The sequence below is a fragment of the Oncorhynchus kisutch genome, linkage group LG3 (assembly GCF_002021735.2).
Source record: "Oncorhynchus kisutch isolate 150728-3 linkage group LG3, Okis_V2, whole genome shotgun sequence".
NCBI classification, from domain to species: Eukaryota; Metazoa; Chordata; class Actinopteri; order Salmoniformes; family Salmonidae; genus Oncorhynchus; species Oncorhynchus kisutch.
Genome location: NC_034176.2, coordinates 64,759,323 through 64,787,244, shown reverse-complemented (window position 1 = coordinate 64,787,244; position 27,922 = coordinate 64,759,323). Strand labels below are relative to the sequence as shown.

The following is a 27,922-nucleotide window of genomic DNA, read 5'->3' as shown; positions in this document are numbered from 1 at the left end:
CTTTATATCACTAATTTACTCAAGTGTTTGCTTTAATTTTGGCAGTTACCTGTACATACATTCCACACAGACTTGCTCTAAGTACGTAGGTTATCAGTAACATCAGAGATGTTTAAGGATGTGACGATGATACCTTCTCTGGAATCTCAGGAAACTGAAGGCTGTCCATTTCCTCCCCATTGATAGCTGTGTGTTTGTGCTTAGGTGGTGTAACAGAAACGATCCTATATCAGTTTCATACAAGTTTTTATTAGTTTCAGTTTAGTTGTACAGACCCTCGGGTTGAAAAAACACATTATGTTTTTGTTCACCGTCGTAAAGTTTTCCTGTTGACATCGAGCTCGGGTAGATGGCTGTATAAATTGTCACACAAATGGAAATGGTGCCCAGCGAAGAGAACCAGCTCGTACCGAAAGAGGTGAGATTATCATAGCCAGTTACAGAACGGGGTTCTGGCAACAACGGGCCCTTAGTAATAATCCGTATGACAGCCAAAGATAAATGCAACTTTTTAGAAGTTACCAGAGAAAAGTAGTTGGTGGCATTATCTACTGACGCTTAAAACCGCACTGATCGAGTTGGCTAACTAACGTTAGCTTTCATCTAGCTAGTTAGCAAAGGTTGCTAGCATGCTAACCTTAGCGAGCTACTGTAGCTTTAAACCCGATTGTTTCGCTCAAAACGGCGTAGTAACGTTTAATTAGGAAACTGGTGGACAACAGTGCTAGCTACATGGGGGAAAAAAATAAAATTGTGGAGTATTATTTGCTAGTTTTTTGTTGTGGCTAGCTTTATCATAATGTCGTGAGACATTGCTTTGAGGTGCTGGTAACGTTATCTTGTAGCTGGCTAGCTTGTCAAAGCAAAGGCAAACTAGCCAGCTGGACGAGGTTGTTGATGACTAGCTACCTTGCTAGTTTCAGATCGGGTAAACAATGGAGTCCTAATTGCTGTCAACGTTAGCTAGCCAGTTAGCGAGAGCTAGCCAGCTGGTTATATATTTTTCTAAACATCAGTCTCAAACGACAACATTTTTGTTTCATAGCTAACGTTAATTAACTGTGATATATCTTATACAAACATTTTTTTATTAGTTAGCTGTGATACTATTATATGTTCAGTGTAATTTAACTAGCTAACGTTAACTAGTAATACTACAATACCCTCCTTTGCTTCATACAATTAGTTCTAACTGTTAATAGTTAACAATCTAAACGTTTTTGTGTCAGTATCTCCTTATTTACATTTCATAGGGTTGTTTTTGTATCCACAATTTCCACACGAAGATTTATTGTAGCTAATCCGGCCACTGTTTTGGCTGAGCTATCGTGCCAGGGGCTGTAGAAAAGTTCCAGGCCTGTAGTCAGTGAACTGCCTGCTTTCATTGCAATTAGAAATAATTACATTGCCATTTGACATTGTGTTAATGGGTTTCCCACCTTTTGAAAATGATACTATAATCATCACACAATCCAAATCTTATATTAATATCGAAATGTGAATCAATCTAGCTGAGAAATAACATAATTGCAGATCAAGGATAAAGACAAGGAGTGTTGAGCCTCTGTTTAGGCTGGTATTAGGGCTGAGACTGGAATGTTGACCTCAGTAGGATGATACATTTCTTTAAAATTGAATTTACTCTAGTTTTAATCTGCTCTGGACAGCCTCTCTCAATAATCAAGTGTTCCCAGTGCTGAAGGTCCAAGCCACTGTGCTCAGCGACGCCTCGATCGGTCCTCTCTCCATCCCCTAGTCATGCGGCTGAACCCATTATTTCAGCTCTATGCAGGGCTCCACGTCCGAATGCTGATGACAATTTCCAACCTTACACACATTGCTGCCTGGGCTGCTGTCACTCTGCATTTGAGCATGGCTAGAACTCGTTTTTCAGTTGGATGTCATGTGTAAAATAATGGAGAATCGGCTTCGTTATCCATTAACTAAGCAAGATAACTATTCTTTAATTTGTCTCAATTTGAACTGGAACAGGTTAGCCGACTTGAAATAGTTTTTTGGACAGAACCAAAACTCAGTTTAAAATGTTTATTGTCCAACCAATGAAGGCAATAGTCAGTATTTGAATCAGTAGCTTCACATTAGTCACTCCAGCCTACTGTTGCGTTGTCCAGAGGGAACTGGTTGGTTTAAACTTTGCAGAGCCACCTGCTAGCTTCTGTTAAAGCGCTTGACAGAAGTTGTGTGCAGTGGGATGAGTCAGCGGGTGGAGGGTGTTTTCGGCCTCTGAGGTTAGACTTAGTTCACAATCTGGCATTGGGCATATGCACACCTACTGATGTATTGTTATAAAATTGTTCCTGTTTCATCAAGTACAACAAGGTCTTCAAGTCTATTTTATTCTCTAAGGTTGTGTAAGCTAGCTTCAAACGCTCATATAATTTCCTCTGTGGTGGTGGCCTTTGTTGAGCTCCATTTCGGGAGCAGGCTTTCCTAGGAGATAACAGGACATTTAATACTGTGTAAGGGCTATTGTATTTATGTTCATTGTCATGTTTGTTTTTCCTTGATTTGGTAAACTTCAGTTTCAGACTTTTCATAAAATGTCCCTAGTATGGTTCTTCTTTCAGGGAAATGTTAAATGTTTGTCAGATGTGCAAATGCATGTTAATGCAATGTAATTCCCATGACAACTCACGTTAGGCATAAATGTTCTTTTAAAAACCAAATCCCCAAGCCGGTTACGGTTAACAAGCCCCCTCTTACTTTCCCTTCATGCAATGGTCAGTTCTCGAGAAACAACATGCATAGAAAAGTTTCAGTATCTGTTTCAGGAAGTCATTACACCTGCTGGAGCAGGTCTATCTCACTGATCATCCCTAAAGCCAACACCTCATTTGGCTGCCTTTCGTTCCAGTTCTCTGCTGCCTGTGACTGGAACGAATTGCAAAAATCACTGAAGTTGGAGACTTTTATCTCCCTCACCAACTTCAAACATCTGCTATCTGAGCAGCTAACCGATCGCTGTAGCTATACATAGTCTATCGGTAAATAGGCCACCCAATTTACCTACCTCATCCCCATACTGTTTATATTTATTTACTTTTCTGCTCTTTTGCACACCAGTATCTCTACCTGTACATGACCATCTGATCATTTATCACTCCAGTGTTCATCTGCAAAATTGTAATTATTCGCCTACCTCCTCATGCCTTTTGCACACAATGTATATAGACTCCCCTTTTTTTCTACTGTGTTATTGACTTGTTAATGTTTACTCCATGTGTAACTCTGTGTTGTCTGTTCACACTGCTATGCTTTATCTTGGCCAGGTCGCAGTTGCAAATGAGAACTTGTTCTCAACTAGCCTACCTGGTTAAATAAAGGTGAAAAGAAAAAAACCTCAGGTGCTACTGTAAAACCAGGAAGTAAAGATCCACTTTTTTTCTCCCATATTGTCATCTGGATTGAAGAAAAATGTTTGTCTTACAGACTCGACTGACTTGAAAAGGAGATTGAAGTTCTGCTGAAATTCAGGGTTTTCTGAATAGACCAGGTTCTCTCACCCTCTGAAAGCTCATCAACAGAGTTAGTGTTGCTGTAGGCCTACTGATGCAGGGTGTTTGTTTGCTGTAATTTGCCCTGTTGGCAGGAAGATGTTTTTCAGGGTCACCTGACTGGATCAATAATGATTTAACAGAAATCCAGACTAATAACTCTGGTTTTAGATAAGTAATAATTCTACTGTGTTTGTCACTTAGCCTAGATTCTCATATCTGTTCTGTGTAGTGTGATTGTCTGGGCTCTGTTGAACCTACGGCTGCATGTCAGCACCTTGCAACATTATCTGTGATTATAAATACCCCTAATCTGATGATTCACGTGTGTGTTGACATCTGCGGCTTGTTTGTATCATCGGCCTGACAGATTTTGCCAAGATCACCAGCTTTACATAGTTACTTTAGGATGGTCACTTGTTCTGTCTGTGGTTTTAATAATACCTACAGTATATTACTGGTGGTCTTTAGAAGTGAATTGAAAGCGTGCCATTCCAAATTAGTTCGTCTGAGCCGGTGTGCTTGTGGATACATAGAGAAACTCTAGCATGTTGCGTAACTGTTTCCCTTCTCGGTAACAGCTGTTTGCACTGTTTTAATCTTTTGTGTTTTTCACCCCTCCTCCCTATGTGTCATTAGGGTATGTTTTGGAGTTGCAGGCAGAGTATTTTCGATGAGATGAAGAAGAGGTTTTCTCAGGTAGTCCCTCCTAGTCGAGTGGAGTGACTGTGTGCAGCTTACTGTGTTTGGTTTGCTGTTGACTGCATGGAGCCTCCGGTTTTTGCGGTCCTGAATGTTTAGCCAACCTACTACCAGCTGGTCACTGTGCCTAGACCATAACAAAATATTAACTAGAACAGAGGACTGATTGAGTGAGGGCTAGTTTTGTTCACCAAAATGGCAGTAACACCAGCCCAACATGACACATGTCACATGAATTTTTGTTTGGGGGATGACCCATTTTAATCCTTTAGGAAAATACAAAAGGTTCTTGGATTAGGAAAACATTTGACAAATGTCAACACACCACACACATGGATTAGAATTGTGGACAATTAAAGGTCACAATAAGCTAGAGGTCTCAACCGACTATGGTTTTTCAATGCCGATACCGATTTATTGGAGGACAAAAAAAAGCAGATACCGATTAATCGGACTATTTTATTTGTAATAATGACAATTACAACAATACTGACTCAACACTTATTTTAACTTAATATAATACATCAATAAAATCAATTTAGCCTCAAATAAATAATGAAACATGTTCAATTTGGTTTAAATAATGTAAAAACAAAGGGTTGGAGAAAGTGCAATATGTGCCATGTAAGAAAGATAATGTGTAAGTTCCTTGCTCAGAACATGAGAACATATGATGGTTCCTGCTGGTGGTTCCTTTTAACATGAGTCTTCAATATTCCCAGGTAAGAAGTTTTAGGTTGTAGTTATAGGAATTATAGGACTATTTCCCTCTATACCATTTGCATTTCATTAACCTTTGACTATTGAATGGTCTTATGTTCACTTTATTATTGCCAGTGTAACAGTATAGCTTCTGTCCCTCTCCTCGCTCCTCCCTGGGCTCGAACCAGAAGCACAACGACAACAGCCACCCTCGAAGCAGCGTTACCCATGCAGAGCAAGGGAAACAACCACAGGCTCAGAGCGAGTGCCGTTTGAAACGCTATTAGCGCGCGCTAAAGAGCCAGCCATTTCATTTCATTACACCAGCCTCATCTCGGGAGTTGATAGGCTTGAAGTCATAAACCGTGCAATGCTTGATGCACAACAAAGAGCTGCTGGCAAAACGCACAAAAGTGCTGTTTGAATGAATGTTTACTCGCCTGCTTCTGCCTACCACTGCTCAATACTTAGATGCTTGTATGCTCAGTCAGATTATACGCAACGCAGGACACGCTAAATAATATCTAGTAATATCATCAACCATGTGTAGTTAACTAGTGATTATGATTGATTGTTTTTTATAAGATAAGTTTAATACTAGCTAGCAACTTACCTTGGCTTACTGCATTTGCGTAACAGGCAGTCTCCTTGTGGCGAGGTAGGTTGTTATTGCGTTGGACTCGTTAACTGTAAGGTTGCAATATTGGTCCCCCGAGCTGACAAGGTGAAAATCTGTCTTTCTGCCCCTGAACAAGGCAGTTAACCCACCGTTCCTAGGCCGTCATTGAAAATAAGAATGTGTTCTTAATAATTAACTGACTTGCCTAGTTAAATAAAGGTGTAAAACATATATTTTTTTTTAATCTGCTAATTTGCTGCCCAAAAATAACGATTTCCGACTTATGAAAACTTGAAATCGGCCCTAAATAATCGGCCATTCCGATTAATCGGTTGACCTCTAGTTATAACATTAATGTGTGAGTATGGGAATCCCCTAACCACTGACTGTAGTCAAATCGCTCAGCTCCCTGAATGCATGCAAATAAGCTGCTGATAACGTTTTTTTTTAAATATTTTGTCATGAAGTAGAAAACTGAATGGAGATGTGTGATCTGCGCTCAAGGTGTTTGTATGTGTCCTGTATCCTACAGATAGAGAATGCGTCAGAGGAGCCCAGAGTGCTGTGCATAGTCCAGGACACTACCAATGCTAAGACGGTCAACGAGAGGCTCACCCTCAACCTGCCAGCCTCCACTACTCTCTCCAAACTCTTTGAGGATGTGGCCCACAAGGCGAGCTATGTGAACGGCACCTTTGACCTGGCATGGGGCAAGACCGGGGACATGGTGAGTCTGTGTCCTAAGACAATGTTATGATCCCAGGTCCCTTCATTGGATCCTGATTGGGGGGTGTTTACATAGACCAAACTCCTCCAACACGTCCGTCGTTGTTTGCTCCTCCACACATGGCTACACTGTCTACTGTATGTCAACTGTTCTACTGAGCTGCACTCAATGACCAACGGTTTGAAATGGTGCTGTTTGGATCCTCCCCATCGGGTGTAAATGGCGTACATTCAAACAAAGCCAGTCTATCTTTCCTGTCCCTGAAGTAATCTGAGGCTGGAGTTATCTCATGAGTAGGTCAGTGGATTAAGCTCTATTTCCATAGCTGGCTACTATTTCCCCCCTCTCATTCTCCTCCAGCCAACATTACAGGGGTAAACACTGCTGCTTCATAGCATGCTCCCCCAGCTGGTCCTAAAAGCTATTTTTTTTGACTGATCAGCTTGGGGAGGATTCTCATTCTGAATTCAACGGGAACCAATTTGGTTTGACAGGTTGATTATGTTGGGTTGTATTGTGGGGATCTACTGATATTTTTCTCTCAAATCCTAGTTTTATTTTGTTTGCGTCTGCAATTATATTTTCATGCTCAGACCTGCCTGTCCAAACTGAAGGGTGTTTTTTTTCCCGTTTTTTTCTGTTCTCCCCTAGGGGTCGCTGGATCCCAGCAGTGAGATGTCCCTCACTGAGTCTGGGTTCGAGCCCGGGAAGAGGAACTTCCTCCAGCTCACAGACAAGGACGGAGAACAGCCTCGGATTGCGTCGGTGAGTGAGTGGGGAAGATAAAATTAAGTTAATGGATTTAATGAATACCAGCATGCCTAGGGCATTCCCCTGGAGGAGGACTTGCATGCAGTTTGTTCTTAGTAGACTAGTGGTACCTATAAGCTGAAGCTTAATTCTCCTTTGTGTAGGATGAGTCGGGGACAGCGGGCAGCAGTGGTCTGGATGACAGCTCCCAGGAGCGCTTCATCGGCCCGCTGCCCAGAGACTGCACGGTGGGCTGCAGCAGTGACTACAGCAGCCCCAGCTATTCCTACTCCTCCATCCTCAACAAGTCTGACACAGGTACACCCTCTGTCAACAGCATAGACTTGACCTCACTTCCTTTTACGTAACCCACCTGACCACTCACTTAATGAAGCAGATGCTAAGCTACAGGACTGTTTTGCTAGCACAGAATGGAATATGTTCCAGGATTCTTCCGATGGCATTGAGGAGTACGCCACATCAGTCACTGGCTTCATCAATAAGTCCATTGACGTCGTCCCCACAGTGACTGTACGTACATACCCCAACCAGAAGCCATTGATTACAGGCAAAACCCGCACTGAGCTAAAGGGTAGAGCTGCCGCTATCAAGGCGCGGGACTATAACCCGGAAGCTTATAAGAAATCCCGCTATGACCTCCATCGAATCATCAAAGCGTCAATTCAGGACTAAGATTAAATCATACTACACCGGCTCCGATGCTCGTCGGATGTGGCAGGGCTTTCAAACTATTAGACTACAAAGGGAAGCACAGCCGCGAGCTACCCAGTGACACAAGCCTACCAGATGAGCTAAATTACTTCTATGCTCGCTTCGAGGCAAGTAACACTGAAACATGCATGAGAGCATCAGCTGTTCCGGAAGACTGTGCTCACGCTCTCCGCAGCTGATGTAAGACCTTCAAACAGGTCAACATTCACAAGGCTGCAGGGCCAGACGGATTACCAGGACATGTATTCTGAGCAGGCGCTGACAAACTGGCAAGTGCCTTCACTGACATTTTCAGCCTCTCCCTGTCTGAGTCTGTAATACCAACATGTTTCAAGCAGACCACCATAGTCCCTGTGCCCAAGAACACTAAGGTAACCTACCTAAATGACTTCCGACCCTTAGCACTCACGTCTGTAGCCATGAAGTGCTTTGAAAGGCTGGTCATGGCTCACATCAACACTATTATCCCAGAAACCCTAGACCCATTCCAATTTGCATACCACCTCAGCAGAGCCATAGATAGCAGATCCATAGATGCAGTCTCTATTGCACTTCACACTGCACTTCCCCAGCTAGACAAAAGGAACACATGTGAGAATGCTATTAATTGACTACAGCTCAGCATTCAACACCTTAGTGCCCTCAAAGCTCATCACTAAGCTAAGGATTTGGCATGGGTCCTCAGATCCTCAAAAGGTTCTACAGCTGCACCATGGAGAGCATCCTGACTGGTTGCATCACTGCCTGGTATGGCAACTGCTTGGCCTCCGACCGGAAGGCACTACAGAGGGTAGTGCGTACGGCCCCCCCACCCTTACGCTGCTGCTACTCTGTTTTATCTATGCAGTCACTAACTCTACCTACATGTACATATTACCTCGACTAACCGTAGCCCCTGCACATTGACTCTGTACCAGTATCCCCTGTGTATATAGCCTCACTATTGCTATTTTACTTATGCTTTTTAATTGTTTTATTTCTTTACTTATCTGCATTGTTGGTTAAGGGCTTGTGAGTCAGCATTCCACTGTAAGGTCTACACCTGTTCTATTTGGTGCATGTGACACACAAAATTTAATTTCATGTCTTTCTCCCCCTCTGCAGGATATGTGGGTTTGGTGAACCAGGCCATGACCTGCTATTTGAACAGCCTTCTACAAACTCTGTTTATGACCCCGGAGTTCAGAAATGCACTGTACAAGTAAGTACCTGTTCTCATGAAGCTCTTTGTATTGTTTTACTAAACAAATGTATTTAATTGAAGAGTGTTGTCCTAAAACTATTTTCTACTTGTCCACTGTTCCCTCCAGCTGGGAATTTGAGGAGTCGGAGGAAGACCCGGTCACCAGCATCCCTTACCAGCTGCAGAGGCTGTTTTTGCTGCTGCAGACCAGTAAGAAGAGGGCCATCGAGACCACCGACGTGACCCGCAGCTTCGGCTGGGACAGCAGCGAAGGTGGGCTGTCACACTGCTACTTCTAGACAACCCCCGCCAGGCACCCTCCCTGTAACCAGGAGTGGCCCAGGCTCAACCTCTTCTGATGTTTTGATAAAGGAACTGGAAGAGTGTGGGGAAGGGGTACTGTGTGTTTTGTCACACAGTTCGCTGTGTCTTAACTGATCTGTGTGTGTGTTCTCTTCTGTGGTGTCTGCGTATCTGTGTTTTGTAGCCTGGCAGCAGCATGACGTCCAGGAGCTGTGTAGGGTCATGTTTGATGCCCTGGAGCAGAAATGGAAGCAGACAGAGCAGGTATGAAAGAAAAGTCAACCCTGACACTTGTCTAAACGCTAATCCAGGGAGCCAATGAGGGGCCTCCCCAAGGCCCAGATCAAAGGGCCTTCTGTAGGAAGGGGAGAAAGTGCCAGTAAGGCTGAGGGTTAGCTTTTTCTGGTCTCAGGAGTTTGGTATAAACCGTATACACTTAATTCACTGTGGATAGAAGCTAGGCTTGTGCACATGAGCTCCTGCATTTAGCTGTATTTGTAAAGAATGCTCTGCATTATCATTGTGGTTAATCAAAGTCCCATTTTGATATTTGCTATATTTGTGTCCCCAGCAGCAGTTTTCTCCACTTACGGTACTTATTTGAACTTCTATTATTGTTTTCTTCAACTGTTTGTTTGATTTTGTCATATAACAAATGACATATTATAATATGCATACAAATAAACGTGATTGGGATTGCACAATAAAGTCAGATTTATTTCTGTGGTCCCCAATTTTTTTGGGGGGGTGGGGGGGGGGGTGTTGACATACACTGAGTGTACAGAATATTAAGAATGCCTTCCTAGTATTGAGTTGCACCCACTTTTCCCCTCAGAACAGCCTCAATTAATCGGGTCATGGACTCTACAAGTTGTCAAACTCGTTTGGGATGCTGGCCCATGTTGACTCCAATGCTTCTCACAGTTGTCAAGTTGTCTGACTGTCCTTTGGGTGGTGGACCATTATTGATATACATGAGAAACTGTTGAGTGTGGAAAAACCCAGCAGCATTGCCGTTCTTGACATAAATCTGTGCACCTAGTACCATACCTCATTCAACGGCACTTACATTTATTATCTTGCCTATACACCCTCTATACACCCTCTGTGCACACACACAGTCCATGTCTCAAGGCTTAAAAATCCTTCTTTTACCTGTCTCTTCCCTTTCATCTACACTGATTTTGAAGAAGTGGATTTCACAAGTGACATCAATAAGGGATCATAGCTTTCACCTGGTCAGGGAAAGAGCAGATGTTTTTAATGTTTTGTACACTCAGGGTAGAAACATTCCAGATATACAGACATGAAAATGTTTTCTACTTTTAAATCATTAGCCAACTTTTTACATTTTATTTGATGTTATTGTTGCTGTGGTAGTTCCACTCAACAGTGCTGGAATATAAAAAAGGGTTCTTACCTGATATACTCTTACATTTAAAAAGGTGATTATTTGAGTCTCTGGCACAGGTATTATGCTGGTGGGCATGTCTAACAAAATAAACAATTGGATAAGTACGTGAGGACCGAGTCAGTGATAATTCTGTGGACCTTACCAGACCAAGTTCAATTAATACAATTCATTTTTACACACACAGCCAGCCTAGCTGCTTAAAATGCTGGACCCCCAGATGAGTACGAGGGCCGGTACAGTTAAAATAAAATTCTAACAAGCTTGTTTCAGCTGGTCTGTGGCTTGTTCTTTAGAATCAAAAGTGTTTCATTCCTAAATTATTGTTTAGGTGTTTGTGGCTGCTGGTGAACCATGATGAGCACACATAATCAGTGATACTGAACTAGCTTACCTGCCAGACTCTTCAGGGTGTCAATATCAAGCCATTTTGAGGTCTAGCTAAGAATTACATTTTGGGGTTTATTTTTGTTAAACATAATCTCACAGGTCCGGTACCTATCACCTTGGGTGTGAATTTGATGTTTTTGGTGTAACCTCTGAGTTTCCCACTTTGACACTAAAACCAGGGAACCTTACATGCGTTACTCTGGAACCAAATAAGATGAATTCTGTTTTTCGAAGATGCAGAGAATGTTTGTCAAAGCCATTTAGTAATATTGAATAACTCTGCACTAAGGATCTCTTTGAAGGCTTTGTTCTTTTGGGAAACCAATTGAGAAGAGTCATCCGCGTACAAAACCAATTTACAAGAGCAGGCTGATTTCACATCGTTAATGTACAGTAGGAAGAGCAGTGGACCAAGGATGCTCCCCTGTGGGACCCCACAGCTAATCTCCAGTTTTCCATTAACATCCAACACTTGGACCAATTTGTCTCTGACTGCATAAGTCCCCATTTAACAGGTAATGGGCCTGCTGTTGCAGTCACATATTTAGTGAAATGTGTTGACTCTTGGAGAGGAGCCAGGTCATTGTCTTTGGGGAGTTTACGTTATTATTGCGCTGGCATAGAGTTGAGGTTGTGTGAGTAGTATGTACTGTGTGAGCAGTGAAGAGCATGTTTCAGAGTTCTGAGAGATACATGTGAGTGTTGTGACTGCTCGGGCCTGACTCCCTGGTGTTGTGTCCCCCCTCAGGCTGACCTGATTAACCAGCTGTACCAGGGGAAGCTGAAGGACTATGTGCGCTGTCTGGAGTGTGGCTATGAGAGCTGGAGGATCGACACCTACCTGGACATCCCTCTGGTCATCAGACCCTTTGGGGCCAGCCAGGCTTATGGCAGCGTGGTGCGTGTCTCTCTGCCACCATCTCTTATGTCTCTACCCTTCTTCATGACTCTAGAAGTATTAATCCAAGTGTGTGAAGAGATCAAAGCTATGATGGTCATTTGTGTTCACCACGCAGACACGGAAGTCCAGACCCTGCTGTATGCTCCTGCATTTTCCTAAGACTTTTAATAGTAAGACAGTGTAATGTGACGTAGATGTGGTTAGAGTTGTTACTGATACAGTGCCTTTGTGACTCACTGAAACAGGAGGAGGCTCTGCAGGCCTTCGTCCAGCCAGAGACTCTGGATGGGGCCAACCAGTATTTCTGTGAGCGCTGCAAGAAAAAATGTGATGCCCGTAAGGTGAGTATACAGACTAGTGATCTTGTTGATGTTAAGACCACACTTCTCTTTGGGTCATGGGAGAACTGATTGGGGAGGATGTTGAGTGAAGGTCGTCACTGGTCTGGCCATTTGTGTTCTGACCCATGCCCTTTGCCCTCCCACCACAGGGGCTGAGGTTTCTGCACTTTCCCTACCTGTTGACTTTGCAGCTGAAGCGTTTTGACTTTGACTACACCACTATGCACCGCATCAAACTCAACGACCGCATGTCCTTCCCTGAGGAGCTGGACATGGGTCCTTTCATCGACGTGGAGGACGAGGTGAGACACACCAGCCCAGTGTGGCCTCCTATGTGTTTTATAGTCTAGATAGAATAATGATATCAGGCCCGGGGTGGAATAGTGCCAGGCGTTCAGGTCCACTCAAATTAGATTTTCGATTATGTTTCATGTATTAGTCATTTCAATGTCATCATTAATTCATGAGTGTAACTGATACCTAAACTCTGTCTGCTTTCTCTCTCTTTCCATCCCGCTCTTTGTTTTTGATCAATGCCTGCTCTCATAGAAATCTCCTCAAACGGAGAGCTGCACTGACAGCGGGGCAGAGAATGAAGGCAGTTGCCACAGTGACCAGATGAGCAACGACTTCTCGGCAGACGACGGTGTTGATGAGGGCATCTGCCTGGACAGCGCCAGCAGTACTGAGAGGGTCCTGAAGCCAAAGGTACCCAGCCTCAACACTGTATGTAATACCACACAAACCGTCCTTACACTCTAGCACCCGTACTCCCTGTGTCTTATAGCCCATCCTGGTCTGTTTGCATGTAGGGCAATCTGCTGTCATTAGATTTAATTGTTAGCTAATTGTCTCTCCTGCCCCTGTCTCGTCTCCAGAGTTCATTGACCTTTGAGCTGTTCTCGGTCATGGTCCATTCGGGCAGCGCTGCAGGTGGCCACTACTATGCTTGCATTAAGTCCTTCAGCGATGGCCAGTGGTACAGTTTCAACGACCAGCACGTCAGCAAGGTTATTCTCAGTCTTCAAATAACTTGATTATTTGACTTAGTATTACTATACATGTAATACTAGACAAAACAACTCGACCTACGCTTTAAATAGACTTAAGAAATTGATGCCTGTCATTGTAACATTCTATTGACAGTTGTCAGAAACACAATAGTGGTTGTCCTGTGTGTGTGTCCTTCTATAGATCACCCAGGAAGACATCAGGAAAACATATGGAGGGTCCTCGGGGAGCAGAGGCTATTACTCCAGTGCCTTTGCCAGGTCAGTGGAGCTCCTGTCTCTGTCAATCTCTGGATTGATCTGAAATCATTATGTCCCTGAACACATCTCACTCCCATGCCTGGCTCTCCCCTCTTACAATCTCATTGTATGTACCTACTAATGCATGCCTACATGGCCAGAACATTACCAGTATCTGTTCACTTCACACACCGCAACGTTCAATACCAGAGGAAGCTTTAATAGGGATGAGCCAGGGCTTTTTTACTTAGAGTGCTACATTTTATTGAACTCTCCCTGGGAGAAAAACAAGAGGGTGCTTATTCAGGCTAGGACAAAGCCCTGTTGATAACTGAGCTTTTACGTAATGCACTGTTCTTTCATGTGTTTGGAAAGGAAGATGGAACTCTATTTGGCTACTCATTTTCCTTTTCTCCACTTGCATTTAATAAGATGTTTTTCTGTTCCAACAGCTCTACGAATGCGTATATGCTGATTTATAGGTTGAAAGACCCCTCAAGGAATGCAAGTAAGGGAAACATATTAAGTCTAGTTCCATTATCAAGTTTGCTTTTAAATGTCTAAAATGACTGTTAAACTGTATTAAGTTACATATGTGGGTATAACAATCCTAGTTCTACTTTCCAAGTCTCTCTCAATGACTTGGACCCCCAGTTAGTTATGGTGATCTCTTGACTGATGGGCCGTGTTGTTACCACTGCAGAGTATCTGGATTGTGATGACTTCCCTGAGCACATAAAGCATCTGGTCCAGAGGGAGAAGGAGTCTGAGGAGCAGGAGAAAAGACAGAGGGAGATTGAGCGCAATACCTGCAAGGTACATCCTCCTCCTGTGGACTTTCCCATGGGCAACGGTGTTGGTCATTTGACTGAATGTTCTGTTTTTCACAGGGGTTGTATTGTTGTTAATTGCTCTGTATTTCTCTGTCAGATCAAGTTGTTCTGCATGCATCCGGTGAAGATGATGGCTATGATGGAGAACAAGCTGGAAGTGCACAAGGACAAGACGCTCAGAGAGGCAACAGAGATGGCCTACAAGGTACGTCAGAGTGGAAGCTAAACGCAGAGGAATGCATTGAAAGCGAATCTCACTCAGCAGCTGCAGTGCATACCAGCCAGCGGTCGGTGTCAGAATAGAGAGTGGTCCAAGGATAGACATGGTTCTAAGATTAAAATGGGGGTCGCAATGGCCAAGAGAAGCCTCAACACATTCTCTTATGTGTCTATTAGCAATTGGATGTGTGTGTGTGTGTCTTTGGCCACCCATTCTGCCCCCTAGCTCATGGAACTGGATGGGGTGGTCCCGCTGGACTGCTGTCGCCTGGTCAAGTACGATGAGTTCCATGAGTACCTGGAGCGTTCGTACGAGGGCGAGGACGACACCCCCATGGGGCTGCTGCTGGGCGGGGTCAAGTCGTCCTACATGTTTGACCTGCTGCTGGAGACCCGCAGAGCTGAACAAGTCTTCCAGCCATACAAACCTGGAGGTCAGTAAAACACATTCAAGACTTAAAATATAATACTATAACTAGCAACTCTTTTAGCCTTTTCAGAAGTGAGGTGTGTGTGTGTGTCTCTGTAGAGGTGATGGTGAAGGTTCACGTGGTGGATCTGAAGACGGACACTATCGCCCCTCCCGTCAGCATCAGGGCCTATCTAAACCAGTCAATCACTGAGTTCAAGCAGCTCATTGCACAGGTAAGTTAGTTCAGACACTCTTTAATTCTTCATTTCTATCTAATACAGTCTAATCCAGCCTGATACAGTCTATACTTGTAAGACCATAAAATCTGCCCGTATTTGTTTTGGGATCTTTGGTGAATTATCTCTCCGGTGTGTGTATTGTATTGTTGAAAGGCCACAGAGCTCTCAGCCGAAACCATGCGTGTCGTCCTGGAGCGCTGCTATAATGACCTTCGGCTTCTCTACGTGCCCAACAAGACACTGAAAGCAGAGGGTTTCTTCAGGAGCAACAAGGTCGCACTCCACTTTATTATTGTCCTTTCCAGCTTGGGTCTGCTGTGTTTAATGTTGTGTATCTGTAAACATTTTTCAGCAGTGCTTTGATCTCAGATGTAACACATCTAATTTGTCCATTCTCTGGTTTCTCTTAGGTTTTTGTGGAAAGCTCTGAATCCCCAGATCACCAGGTCACCTTCACTGATTCCCTCTTGTGGAAACTGCTGGATCGCCATGGAAACACAATCCGCCTGTTTGTCTCGCTGCCTGTGCAATCCCCCGGCACCAACCGAACTATTTGCCAAAAAGTTGGTGGCGACACTGAGGAGTGCTCTGAGGGGTCAAAGGGCAACAGGAATTCCGTAGAGGCCATCCTGGAGGAGAGCACAGAGAAGCTGAAGAACCTGTCCCTCCAGCAGCAGCAGGGCTCCAGCACCAGTGACAGCCAGAAGAGCTCAGACACCAGCGACTTCGAGCACATCGAGTCCCCCTCACCCTCTCAGGAACCAGACTCCTCCTCCGTATCTGCTGTTGTTGCAGTCGACAACCGAGAGCTGGAGAACCGGATCCGGGTGGCCAGCGGGGGGAGCGACGGGGGGGCCTACTCTGACCCGGAAACCCAGTTCCCTGGGGAGGAGCGCTCCGACTCTGAGGTGAACAACGACCGCAGCACGAGCTCAGTGGACAGTGACATCCTGAGCTCCAGCCACAGCAGTGACACGCTGTGCAACGCCGACAGCGGCCCCATCCAGCTGGCCAACGGGCTGGACTCACACAGCATCACCAGCAGCCGCCGCTCCAAGGCCAACGAGGGCAAGAAAGAGACGTGGGACACAGCCGAGGAGGACAGTGGCACGGACAGCGAGTATGACGAGAACGGGAAGAGCAAGGCAGAATCCTATTACCTCTACTTCAGAGCAGAACCATATGCACAGGAGGACGGCTCTGGGGAAGGAGGCCAGAAATGTACGTCTTCTCTCTGTATGATGATGATGATTCTGTACTCAGCAGTGATTTCGATTGTACAAAGTGTTTCTCAACCTTTTCTGTAATGGGGCTCGGGAAACTATGGTCTCCCTCCCCTAACCCATTCATATCTCTAATGGAAATGTATCATTTCCTTTGGTAGACATGTTATCTGAGTTTACTGATGGACATATCTGAAGAGTTTGTCTACAATGTGAGTTTTTGATATTGTACTATATTTAATCTTTGGACAAATGGGGTTAATGTTTTTTACACATTTCATTAATCAAGTCCTGTAAATACATGTTCAAATGATCAAAATGATTTTTTGGTATATAGTGTGTGTGTGTGTGTGTGTGTGTGTGTGTGTGTGTGGGAGAAATCCACTCACTCCTAGATTATAAGAAAATCCAATGCAGGTCAATGGAGAGTGAGGCCTGCTACAACATTCAATCAATCAAATGTATTTATTAAGCCCTTCTTACATCAGCTGATGTCACAAAGTGCTGTACAGAAACCCAGCCTAAAACCCCAAACAGCAAGCGATGCAGGTGTAGAAGCACGGTGGCTAGGAAAAACTCCCTAGAAAGACCAGAACCTCGGAAGAAACCTAGAGAGGAACCAGGCTATGAGGGGTGGCCAGTCCTCTTCTGACTGTGCTGGGTGGAGATTATAACAGAACATGGCCAAGATGTTCAAATGTTCATAGATGACCAGCAGGATCAAATAATAATCACAGTAGTTGTCGAGGGTGCAACAGGTCAGCACCTCAGGAGTAAATGACAGTTGGCTTTTCATAGCCGATCATTCAGAGTATTTATACCGCTCCTGCTGTCTCTAGAGAGTTGAAAACAGCAGGTCTGGGACAGGTAGTACGTCCGGTGAACAGGTCAGGGTTCCATAGCAGCAGGCAGAACAGTTGAAACTGGCTCAGCAGCACGGCCAGGTGGACTGGGGACAGCAAGAAATCATCAGGCCAGGTAGTCCTGAGGCATGGTCCTAGGGCTCAGGTCCTCTGAAAGAGAGAGAATTAGAGAGAGCATACTTATATTCACACAGGATAGAACAGGAGAAAAACTCCAGATATAACAGACTGACCCCAGCCCCCCCGACACAAACTACTGCAGCATAAATATTGGAGGCTGAGAAAGGAGGGGTCGGGAGACACTGTGGCCCTGTCCGACGATACCCCCGGACAGGGCCAAACGGGCAGCATATAACCCCACCCACTTTGCCAAAGCACAGCCCACACACCACTAGAGGGATATCTTCAACCACCAACTTACCATCCTGAGACAAGGCCCAGTATAGCCCACGAAGATCTCCGCCACGGCACAAACCAGGGGAGGGAGGGGAGGGGGGCAACCCAGACAGGAAGATCACGTCAGTGACTCAACCCACTCAAGTGACGCACCCCTCCCTCTTTCTCTCACAATCTCACATGTGTACACACCACAGACATTCACACGCTTGCACACCCATGCGCCCGCTCAAACAGCTGGTGGGAAAGTCCAACTGTTCTAAATGTATTTACAAATGCAGGTCTTTGAAGCTAATCTTGTTTAGTCTGATGTCCTAACTGGTTTATTTGAATGTTTAGTTTGTGGGAACTGTAAAATTGTTATTTTGTAAATAAGTGTGGGTCGTTCATATGAATTTAATAACTTTTTTTACAGCACCATTTTGATTTGAAGGACACCTTCCATACATGTTTGTCCATGGTAGAAGAGGTTAGAAAGTGCTCAAAGATTACACAGTTTCCATACCCCACCCTACCATGAGACATCCATGCACACCTGCATGTGTGTATGTCTGTGGTATGTGTGTCCCCCCCTGCTTGTGAGAGAGAGGGAGAATGATGTAGCAGGCCTCTCTCTCCATTGACTTACATTGGATTTGCTTGCGCTGTAAAGTAAGATTTGAAGATGTTTAAGATCTGAGAGTGGGAGAACGCTGTACAATGACTCTCCAATCTCCATTAAATCAGAGTGTATTGTATATACTCTAGGTGGTGGGTGTTGACAACAAAAAAACAGCAACACTTGTCCAAAGAATAAATATAGTACGAGACACAAACGGCTGTAGTTCACAAACAACATTGAGTTGAGTCAGGAATTATATATTTCGGCTTAAATATCAATACTATATGCTTTTAAACAATTTAATTTTTAAGTGTATTTCAAAATGCATATGCTGAAGTCATTTTTTAAGGTTTTTATTTCATTTCATTATTTCATTTAAGATAAGCACTCATGTCAGTTATCTGACAGACCGGTGAGCAACAACTTGGGGGTTAAGAAACACTGGTTTAGATGCTCTTAGAACAAAATCCACGTGTAGTATTTAATTACTGTTATATGATTAGTTTGTTCCAACTAATTGAAACGTATGTTTTGGTGCTGTTTGCCTGTCAGGTGTACTGGTCCACGTGGATAAGAGGATAACTCTGTCAGCATTCAAACAGAACCTGGAGCCTTTCGTGGGGGTCACCTCTACCCAGTTCAAAGTGTTCCGCGTCTACGCCAACAACCAGGAGTTTGAGAGTGTACGGCTCAACGAGACCCTCTCCTCCTTCTCTGACGACAACAAGGTCCGTAGCGTCTCACTATCTGCCCCTTTCAAAACATCATGACTCTTCTCAAAGATAATGGTGTGTGTGTTTGTAAAAAAAAAAAAATATATATATATATATATATATATATATCTGATCCATGACGCTTCTCTTGGTTTTCTTACAGATAACCATTCGATTAGGCAGAGCACTGAAGAAGGGCGAGTATCGGGTGAAAGTGTACCAGCTACTAGTGAATGATGCGGAGGTAAGGACCGGGATGTGCTGATGTTTCTTCAGACACAGAAGTGATTGTTATTCGGTGTTGTGCAATTTCCTCACTTAACAGCAGCCTGTAGGTGTGTCACTGATGGATTTGTCACCAGGGTGTATTATGTGACAGTTGTATATGTCATTGTGTTTCATGCTTAAGTGTGTGTGTGTCTCTTCTCCCCAGCCCTGTAAGTTCCTCATAGACACAGTGTTTGCTAAGGGCATGACTGTGAAACAGTCCAAAGAGGAGCTAATGCCTCAGCTGAAAGACCAATGCAAGCTGGACCTCAACATCGACAAGTGGGTTCCACCTTACACACTTAAAAACATGTACAGTCAACTAACTCTAATCTGCATATCTAAGATGATCTATGTACCCAATCCAATGCACACAAATGTATGGGCACGCATCCAACCATACATCAACTATTATACACTTGAATCCCTTACCTACATATTTTCTTATGAAAGCATTTGTTGGCACCGACTACTTGACTGTAGAAGGTTCCACAGTTGTCTTTGTGGTGATACAATCAGAATGTCAAAGTCTCTAGTAATTTACCAGGCGTAAGTGCCTTGCACAAAGGCACATCAACAGATTTTTCACCTAGTCAGTGCGGGGATTCAAACCAGTGACCTTTCGGTTACTGGCCAAATGCTCTTAACCGTTAGGCTACCTGCTGCAGATCCTCTCACTTCAAAATATCATGGGCACCTTTGTTCTCTTATGGATGGGTACTGTGAGTGACCTTTTAAAGCACTTACTCACAGCTGATGCTTATTGCTAGAAGTGTTGTTGAATCCTAATTGTGTGTGGGGTCAGGTTCCGTCTCAGGAAGAAGACGTGGAAGAACCCAGGGACAGTGTTTCTGGACTACCACGTCTATGAGGAGGACATCAACATCTCCAGTAACTGGGAGGTCTTTCTGGAGGTTCTAGATGGTAATACTGGTTTGCTATTGTTTCGACTACTCTCTTCAGAGCCATTTGTAAATCGCCTCATGGTCATCATAGCCTGAATAGAGACAAACTTACACTCAAATATATTACTGCTTTTATATCAAACACCTATATTAAGGCACGTAAAAATGGTTTTAGAGGAAGATTTAACATAATTACTTCTGTAAAAGTGAAAAGAAACCTGTAGAACTGAATTGTCTCTCCTCTGAATGAGTATCACTTGTGAGAGAGCGAAAGAGAGGCAGACAGAGACAGTGGGTGTGTGTGCTCAGCCAGCCCCAACCCTCCTCTCCTGCCCCTTTCCAGGACCGGAGAAGATGAAGTCCATGTCCCAGCTGGCTGTGCTCACCCGCCGCTGGACCCCCGCCCAGATGAAGCTGGAGCCCTTCCAGGAAGTGGTTCTGGAGAGCAGCAGTGTGGAGGAACTCAAGGAAAAGGTGTGTGTGTGTGTGTGTGTGTGTGTGTGTGTGTGTGTGTGTGTGTGTGTGTGTGTGTGTGTGTGTGTGTGTATTCACATACTGAATGTCGGTGCCAGGCCTTGTACATGTCTGAGGCCACATACACACTGGATTGCAAGGCAGCACTGGGATTGTCTTACCCACTAAGTGCTGCTCCCAGCAACATCACTGGGTCTGATGCACCACTTGGGAGTAGTGAGATGCACTGTAACTTTTCACATCACAGTGTATAACATCAGCCTCTAGACTTTGAGATGCATAAGTAGATGTTGCAAGGTAAATTATAGGGCATGCTAAATTAATAGTAAAAGGCCATTTGTGACATCAATTCTCTCTCTCCAGCTCAGTGAAATAAGTGGTATTCCTCTTGAAAACCTGGAGTTTGCCAAGGTAGGTAAACCGTTTTTGACACTGTAAGGATTTATTTTTTGCTCTTGCATTGATTCACTTCACTTAATTTCCTGAAATGTTTCCCAGTTTACTGACTGGCGTCCTGATTGTCTCCTGCAGGGGCGTGGAACATTTCCTTGTGATATCTCGGTTTTGGAGATCCATCAGGATCTGGACTGGAACCCTAAAGTGTCCACTCTGAATGTGTGGCCTCTGTACATCTGTGATGATGGTGCTGTGGTCTTCTACAGGTAAACCCCTCATGTTCAGGGAAAACTGTAGATATTTGTTTCAATATAGGTATATTCTGCAGAAAGTCTCACAGCTTGTGCTCTGGTGTTTCAGGGACAGCACAGAGGAGCCTATGGAACAGTCAGAAGATGAACGCAATGAGCTGATGAAGAAGGAGAGCAGCCGGCTGCTGAAGACTGGCCACCGGGTCAGTTACTCACCTCGTAAGGAGAAGGCCCTTAAGATCTACCTGGATGGGGGCCCGGTCAAGGACCCGGGGCAGGACTGAGGCCCATCTGAGGCCCGTCCCAGTTAGCTGGCTGGCCTGCCTGCCGCAGTGTAGCTTGGCCCGGCCAGGGGACCCTGTCTGGCGTGGGGCCCCACGTTGACTCGACGACGTCACCAGAGCAGTGCGTTTCACACGCCCTCTTTCGTCCTCCCATCTGAGCTCTAGGGGAAAGAGTGGCTCAGAAATCATATTGTGCACTATAGTTTATTGTACTGTGAAGTTTAAAGGGAAGTGCAAAAGCTATTCAATTAAAAAATAAATACCATACCGACAAATCAATTTAATGGAAATGTTCCAGACATGGTGCACGATCAGAGTAGAGCTGTGTAGCCAGAGGGAAAGAAATGTCTTTCTGTTTCTTCTCTTCTCTGCGACACTTTATTTCTCCTCATCTCCCTCTAGCACTTGGTTTCTCGCTCTCCCCCTCTGTTATGCAGACTAGCAAGAGACTACCTGACCCATCTGTGAACATGTACCTGGTTCAAATTCTCCACATTTGAAATTTTACCAGGCTAGAGCGATGCTCGTCCCACCCACCCACCCACTTTAGAGACTGTGAGTATAAAGCCAAGAGTATCTACAACAACAAACTCTAAGTTTTCTTCCAGTTTCTGTCTTCTTTAATCCAAACTGCAGTTTATCATCTTTGGCAAATTGATACATGGTTCACACTCAACATTTGAATGACCTCTGTATCTCTGATTCTATAAAGTGGTCATTTTTTAATTTTGCTGATGTTTATGCTGTTTTCCCAGAATGCCACAGTGTGCGTCACTGTGGAGACTCCTCTTACTGCTGCTCCACCCCCTTCGCTTTATAGGAGCTCAGCCTCTGCCATTTCCTCCTGATTCACTGATATGTGTTAGTCTTCCAATTACCAAGGAAATGGCAACTAGACCACCAAGTAGACTACGTTAAGGCACTCATCATTTTGTTCAATGTAAATTATTTTTATGTTATTGTGAGCGACCTCTGGCACACATTAAAAACATTGTCTGTATTTAACCTTGTGTTAATTTAGAAACATGTTTATTTCCTCTGGTGTTTTTATTTCTGCACGATGTGAATGGTGTGCGTGTCTGTCGAGGCCACGTGCATGCTGATTGCTTGAGGGGCGGGAGCCCTCAGTGGTTTTGGGAGATGGTTGGGGGCAATATATACCTACTGCTGCTTCTCATAGACTGAGACCAGAGGGCATAGACCCTACTGGACCAGCTGACTGGGTCTCCACACTGCAGGGCCCAGCAGAGCTCCTCTGGGCTTCTAATGCTGCCTGCCACAAGCTGTTCACAGTAGAAATGCCAATAAAATAATTTGAGGTTTAAATCTTGTGTGAACATAGTTAAGGTGATTTTAGAATGAAATTAAAATGTTTTTTTCATAACTGCAGTATTCTGTTATTGTAAATTAAGTATTTTGATTCCACACTTTACCAATGCTGCATTTATATGTATTGAACATGGTATACATATAAGAATATTTACATCTCAAGAATAGACAGCTACATTTTCAAAGCCTTTTATTTTCTTATGAGCAAAAGTTGTGCAAGCTGCATGTGTCTGGGTTATAGTTTCCATTACCAAGTTGTGAGCATGATGAGCTGACCTGTCAAAGTGCTCCATATATTCAGAAATGTCATCTGTTCTTGTTTAAACCACTATTTAAAACAAAAACCAGGACTAAGCAAGCTACTTCACATGTATACAGTGCATTGTGTTTATTCTTTCTTCATCCCTAACTTGACTTAATTCCTTTGAGCAAAGGGCCTCAACAGTGCATCTCCAGCAAACTATCCATCCTGAGGGTAGGCACATAAGTGAGACATCAGAGAGCAGGAGGAGGTACATATTTGTTAAAACACAAACTCTTATTGCGGTATTGGAGTGTAGTCATCATACACACTACCTTTGAACAGCGTAAACGTCTAGGAATTTCATCTAATACATACATGGTGTTATGCACTACGTAACATCTAGAGCTTTGGTTAACTTCGAGCAGATAGAGAGAACTGCAATGGCTTGAATAAACAATGACAAGCTTATAGATGGAAGAATCTTACATGTGAGACGGTGAGCAACTTAATTTTCTAGGCTGAAATCACTGGAGACCCCTCTATCTGATTGTCTACAGGCCTGAAAAGGTTGAGCTGCATGGTTACTCCTAGACAATATAGTCAATTTCTGAATAAAGTGTGTCTGTCAGGTCCTCTTCACTCGAGTTCTGTCTTTTCAGACACAGGGAGCCTCGGCTGTCAAAGAGATGAAGAAATATCCATTTGTAGCATCATACTGGGTCAACAGCATTTTGAGTGATGGCTATGGCTTTTGTCTACCATGTGTTTTTGCAGAAAAAATGTCATGACTTATGCCTTAATTTCAATTGAATATAAATGTTGCGGGTTTGCAGCACATAGACTCTTACCCGAGATGTTGGCACTGGAGGTCCCCAGCACAGGGACAGTGTTCCCTTGATCCCTGGCCCTCTATGTCCCAGGACAGCAGCTCCATAAGGTGGTTGGGGGAGCCATGACAGCGCTCACGCTCTATTGGCTTGGCCGTGCACACAGGGAACTGCAGGGCTGACCACAAGGTAAGGGGAGAGAGATGGGTAGTGACAAAGGTAAGTGACATTACTACAGAAACTTAAATACAGGCGCACAGTATATGGACCGTGCTTAGAGGGGAAAGCAGGTTATGGGCTTTCAAATGATCACTTAACTATCTGAAACTTCAATGCACCCTGCTTCACTTGACTTCGTGACTATCATAATTGGCTAATTACATTGAGAACAGAGACTTTGTGGTATCGCAATTTGAAGCCTCCCTTTTTTAGATGTCAAAGAAATCCCTGTAGGTTTTTATCTGGCTGAGTCAAAGCCAAATGGAAGGAGCCCATTTCGCTCACCACAGATTATGTTAATTTCATGTAGAATGACTCATGGTGTATAATTTAGCAGAGGAATTATGTTGTGTGTGTGACCTTGTGGCCTGCACCTTTATGGAAAGCACAGCAGAGGTCTGGGCTGCAGTCGTTCTGGTATTGGCAGATGCTGCCAGCTTCCCCCTTAGTGGCGTTCTGGCTGCACTGGCCCCACACACACAGCTGTCCTGTACAGCACTCCTCATTCTTTTTGCAGGGCTGGAACACACACACACACACAGTGAAAAAACTGTTAGATGACATACATGGCATCATATAAACCCCATGGTTATGGAATTGCATGACCGGTCTCATGTAACTCTCATAAACTCTCTAGGTGCAGCAAATTCCTGCTACTTGTGCAAGCTGAACCAATATTGGGATCTAATTAATAGTGTGCTGCTTGACATATGACTGTGTTTTTCTGTGCAGGACATTAACACAGGCCTTATCAACTAGGAAGAACTATTCTCAGCATACCTTTGACTTTGAATGCAAGCTAGTATCTACAGTATTATGTATTATGTGGATGGATTTCCACTCTGTCCTGCCAAAAACATTGGTCTTAAATTCAATTACATCGCTTGTGTCTGTAGAGTAGGCTCTCTCATTACCTCTCATCCTTCTCCTCTCTTTGTCCTCGGATAGAGGGGGAGAGAGGTGGAGCTCTTATTCATTCAGACACATGCTTTAATATGCAGCCAAGAGGTGAGAAGCTCTCCCCCATGAAACACTCCAGTTACACTTGTGGCAACACTGCAATGCAGTAACAATGCAGAAGCAGCTGCATCATATTGTTTAAGCAATCTGCTGCTCTGTGATTGCTGTGTGTGTGCATGTGTGCACTAAGGCACTGTTACAAAACCCGGAGATGGTCTGTAGTTGTACGTAATAGGAACTAGAAAGTAGTCAAAGCCCCCTGGGAAATATGGGTCTGCATAAATACATTCTACCGTAGATGGGTTCAGTGTCAGGGTTTGTAAAAATGTGTGTCACTGTTAATAACCATGAAATGGACCTACCACGTCGAGGGCTTTGCAGGTTAGACACTTGGATCGGTGCGTCTCATACCGGCAATATTTCCCCTTCTCACAATCCTCATCAATGATACACTCCTGTGAGGTAAGGGAAGAGGGGACATTCAAGACACCCTCCTTCACAGATTCACCTGCAGAGGGTCGCTATATGGTACCAAAGCCGCCCACAATCCAGAGTTTTTCACTAGAAAACAGATTGTACTGGGAAAATTGGCTAAATCAAGCATGGTAGTCTTGAAGAGAAATTCAGAGGTTGTAGCCATGTACTATTGCAAACTTCTTTACAAAAGTTACTTTAAAATAACTTTAAAGTACATTTTTGAGGATGTGATACGTTGTTGCACGATCTCCTCGAATATTGTTCTGTGCCAAAAGTGACCTGAATAAAATGGGCCTGCTGTTGAAACTGGGACAATGGGCTACTTGTCCCAAAATGTTAAAGTAAACATCCAATTCCCTCTCACTTGTCTCTCTACCACATATCATAAGGAAAAGACTGGCAGGAATAGCACGCTCTGAGACTGTCAATTATTTTAACTAAATATTAAAACCTGTAACTGCAATAAAGGGCTGAGTCGTGGCTGCCATATATAATTAACGTAGACAGGATGCAGCTCTGAAGGGAGCTTATCAACCAGCCACCATCCAGCACATGTCACTCTGCTTGGATAAGACATAGCTTTAGCCTGGCTTATAGAGAATGAGACTGGAGAGGCGTACAGAGCCTGGGTCAAGTGAAATGAGACGCCCAAACATGACAGCCGCTGTGGCCGCATGCAGAGCAGCGCAGAAAGAGGAAACACAGCCCATGACTTGATGCATTTTTCATGAATTGTGACTTGCATTAAGGATGGAATTGTTTTCATCTTATGCCCACTGTCTTTTATTAACCACAAAACACCAGTTAGAGTTGTAGTGTTCCAGTTATTGTGGTTGTTTTTATTTTTATTTTTTAAATCTGTTGTAAATGATGGAGGGAAATTCCAAAGATTGTTGTTGACTCACATGATTAATATTATTTTCCTTGCCACTGGACTGGATAACTGTTCTGGTGATGTGGGTCTCTTCTGTTCTGTTGTCTGTCTCCTAAAGAAAGAGAGACACATTTCCAGTTAGGATCACTTCTGTAGGATTTCTGCAATTTTGCTTTCAGTCTTCGTAACAAATGTGGGATGCCAAAATAATACTACCATACAGTATTACAATTCATAATAGCATTTCAGCATCCTAGGTTTGAATGGAATACAGTATAATAATACATTTGCGTATGACTATTACTGTACCTTGTGTACTGTCTCTATGGTGTGAATGGATTGGTTTTCAACCACACTCTCAGAAGTGCTATCGTTGTGGTAATTTGAGGGAAGGTTATTGGGATGCAAGCTGGACTTGGCACTCTCATTGTCCATCTAAAGAGGTTTGATGCAAAAGATCAATGTTACATTGAGGTCCCCACTGTTTTTTTTCCCACATTGTGCATGTTAAGATTGACTTAGACTCATCTCAACCCACATGGGCAACTGTTTTTATTAGTCTAATAAAGATTTATGTCTCAAGTTAAACTTGTTGTTGCTTTAACAAAAAAGTTTCAGATCAACTAAAATTATATAATAAGAGTATACTGCACTATTATCTGTTGCATTTTACATAACATTAAAAATCATACAAATGAAAGGGGTGCTATGGGACATTTATTTATCAAAGCTCTGAAAATATACATCTGAATAGACCTAACCATTAACCGACCTGGTGCACCGAGTCATCCAGTTTATTGTGCGTGTCCTCCATCAGTTGCTCTACCTCCTCAAACATGTCGTTTGATGTCGTGTGTCCTTGTGCCATATTATCCTCAAGGATCTGGTTGATGTCCAAATCCACGGGCCTGGCAGATTCAGGAAGGAGGATGCCATGGATAGACGTTAGGCTCAGGGTTAGAAGAGAGAAATACAACATCCTTGCTGCTGCACGAAAAGGCACCAGAATGAATTAGGTTCTTTGGACGTTGCCTCTGCGCATTGGGTGTGTGCGGTGCTGCTGCTGCACTCTGTCGGAAGAGAGGGGGGAGGGGGGGGAGGGGTACTGTATTGCCTTATGCATGTATTTATATTTTGAGAAAGATGTCGTTTATTTTGCCCCAAGTTATACTACGACTGTAGGCTATAGCCCAGTCGACAGGTGCAAGCCAAAGTGGTACATTTTCGATGCTCTTACCTTTCATAGTGGCACCAGTGGCGAGCCTATTCTGGGCCAGCAGCAGCAGGCTGTGGGAGGATGCGGCCAATGGAGGAGGGACGGTGGCACACCGCAATGAGCAGACTTGCCTAGAGCCTTTGTTGACGTTGGAACATCTAATGAGACTACCGT

The 27,922-nt window shown here is 44.0% G+C and overlaps 2 protein-coding genes across 11 annotated transcripts; one reads left to right on the top strand and one right to left on the bottom strand.

Moving 5' to 3' along the window:
* The first annotated feature begins 131 nt into the window (after positions 1-131).
* Positions 132-23,251, top strand: LOC109887507 (ubiquitin carboxyl-terminal hydrolase 47-like). Of its 10 annotated transcripts, none has more exons than XM_031810827.1 (30): positions 135-418; positions 4,155-4,214; positions 6,071-6,265; positions 6,917-7,030; positions 7,180-7,333; positions 8,852-8,948; positions 9,058-9,203; positions 9,418-9,497; positions 9,805-9,825; positions 11,783-11,932; positions 12,181-12,276; positions 12,426-12,578; positions 12,826-13,002; positions 13,155-13,286; positions 13,471-13,547; positions 13,979-14,034; positions 14,230-14,342; positions 14,457-14,564; positions 14,805-15,012; positions 15,108-15,223; positions 15,383-15,502; positions 15,640-16,450; positions 18,865-19,040; positions 19,189-19,269; positions 19,459-19,574; positions 20,098-20,216; positions 20,541-20,671; positions 21,035-21,082; positions 21,203-21,333; positions 21,428-22,986. In XM_031810827.1, exons 1-30 carry the CDS (start codon positions 374-376, stop codon positions 21,600-21,602), a joined length of 4,206 nt encoding a protein of 1,401 aa, XP_031666687.1. In that variant the 5' UTR covers positions 135-373; the 3' UTR covers positions 21,603-22,986. The 10 variants fall into 10 exon arrangements, with proteins under 10 accessions (XP_031666713.1, XP_031666721.1, XP_031666687.1 ...); XM_031810834.1 differs by having other exon boundaries at positions 9,808-9,825; positions 21,428-22,626; XM_031810840.1 differs by having other exon boundaries at positions 136-418; positions 12,826-12,984; positions 21,428-22,626.
* dkk3a (dickkopf WNT signaling pathway inhibitor 3a) lies at positions 23,107-27,905 on the bottom strand. The gene is made up of 8 exons (XM_020478862.2): positions 27,770-27,905; positions 27,305-27,602; positions 26,842-26,967; positions 26,564-26,644; positions 25,544-25,636; positions 24,596-24,740; positions 24,024-24,180; positions 23,107-23,850 (listed from the first exon to the last, which is right to left on the bottom strand). Exons 2-8 carry the CDS (start codon positions 27,509-27,511, stop codon positions 23,763-23,765), a joined length of 897 nt encoding a protein of 298 aa, XP_020334451.1. The 5' UTR covers positions 27,512-27,602; positions 27,770-27,905; the 3' UTR covers positions 23,107-23,762.
* Positions 27,906-27,922: the final 17 nt, after the last annotated feature.

Bases quoted from the DNA above. Each gene is read 5' to 3' on its own strand.
- LOC109887507 (XM_031810827.1), top strand. From the start codon at position 374: ATGGAAATGGTGCCCAGCGAAGAGAACCAGCTCGTACCGAAAGAG. The intron at 14,343-14,456 runs GTACATCCTCCT...TTTCTCTGTCAG, and splicing joins TTGAGCGCAATACCTGCAAG to ATCAAGTTGTTCTGCATGCA. The intron at 15,503-15,639 runs GTCGCACTCCAC...GGTTTCTCTTAG, and splicing joins GTTTCTTCAGGAGCAACAAG to GTTTTTGTGGAAAGCTCTGA.
- dkk3a (XM_020478862.2), bottom strand. From the start codon at position 27,511: ATGTTGTATTTCTCTCTTCTAACCCTGAGCCTAACGTCTATCCATGGC. The intron at 25,637-26,563 runs GTGAGTCAACAA...CTTACCTCACAG, and splicing joins AGGAAAATAATATTAATCAT to GAGTGTATCATTGATGAGGA. The intron at 24,181-24,595 runs GTGCAGGCCACA...CCTTGTGGTCAG, and splicing joins CTGCTGTGCTTTCCATAAAG to CCCTGCAGTTCCCTGTGTGC.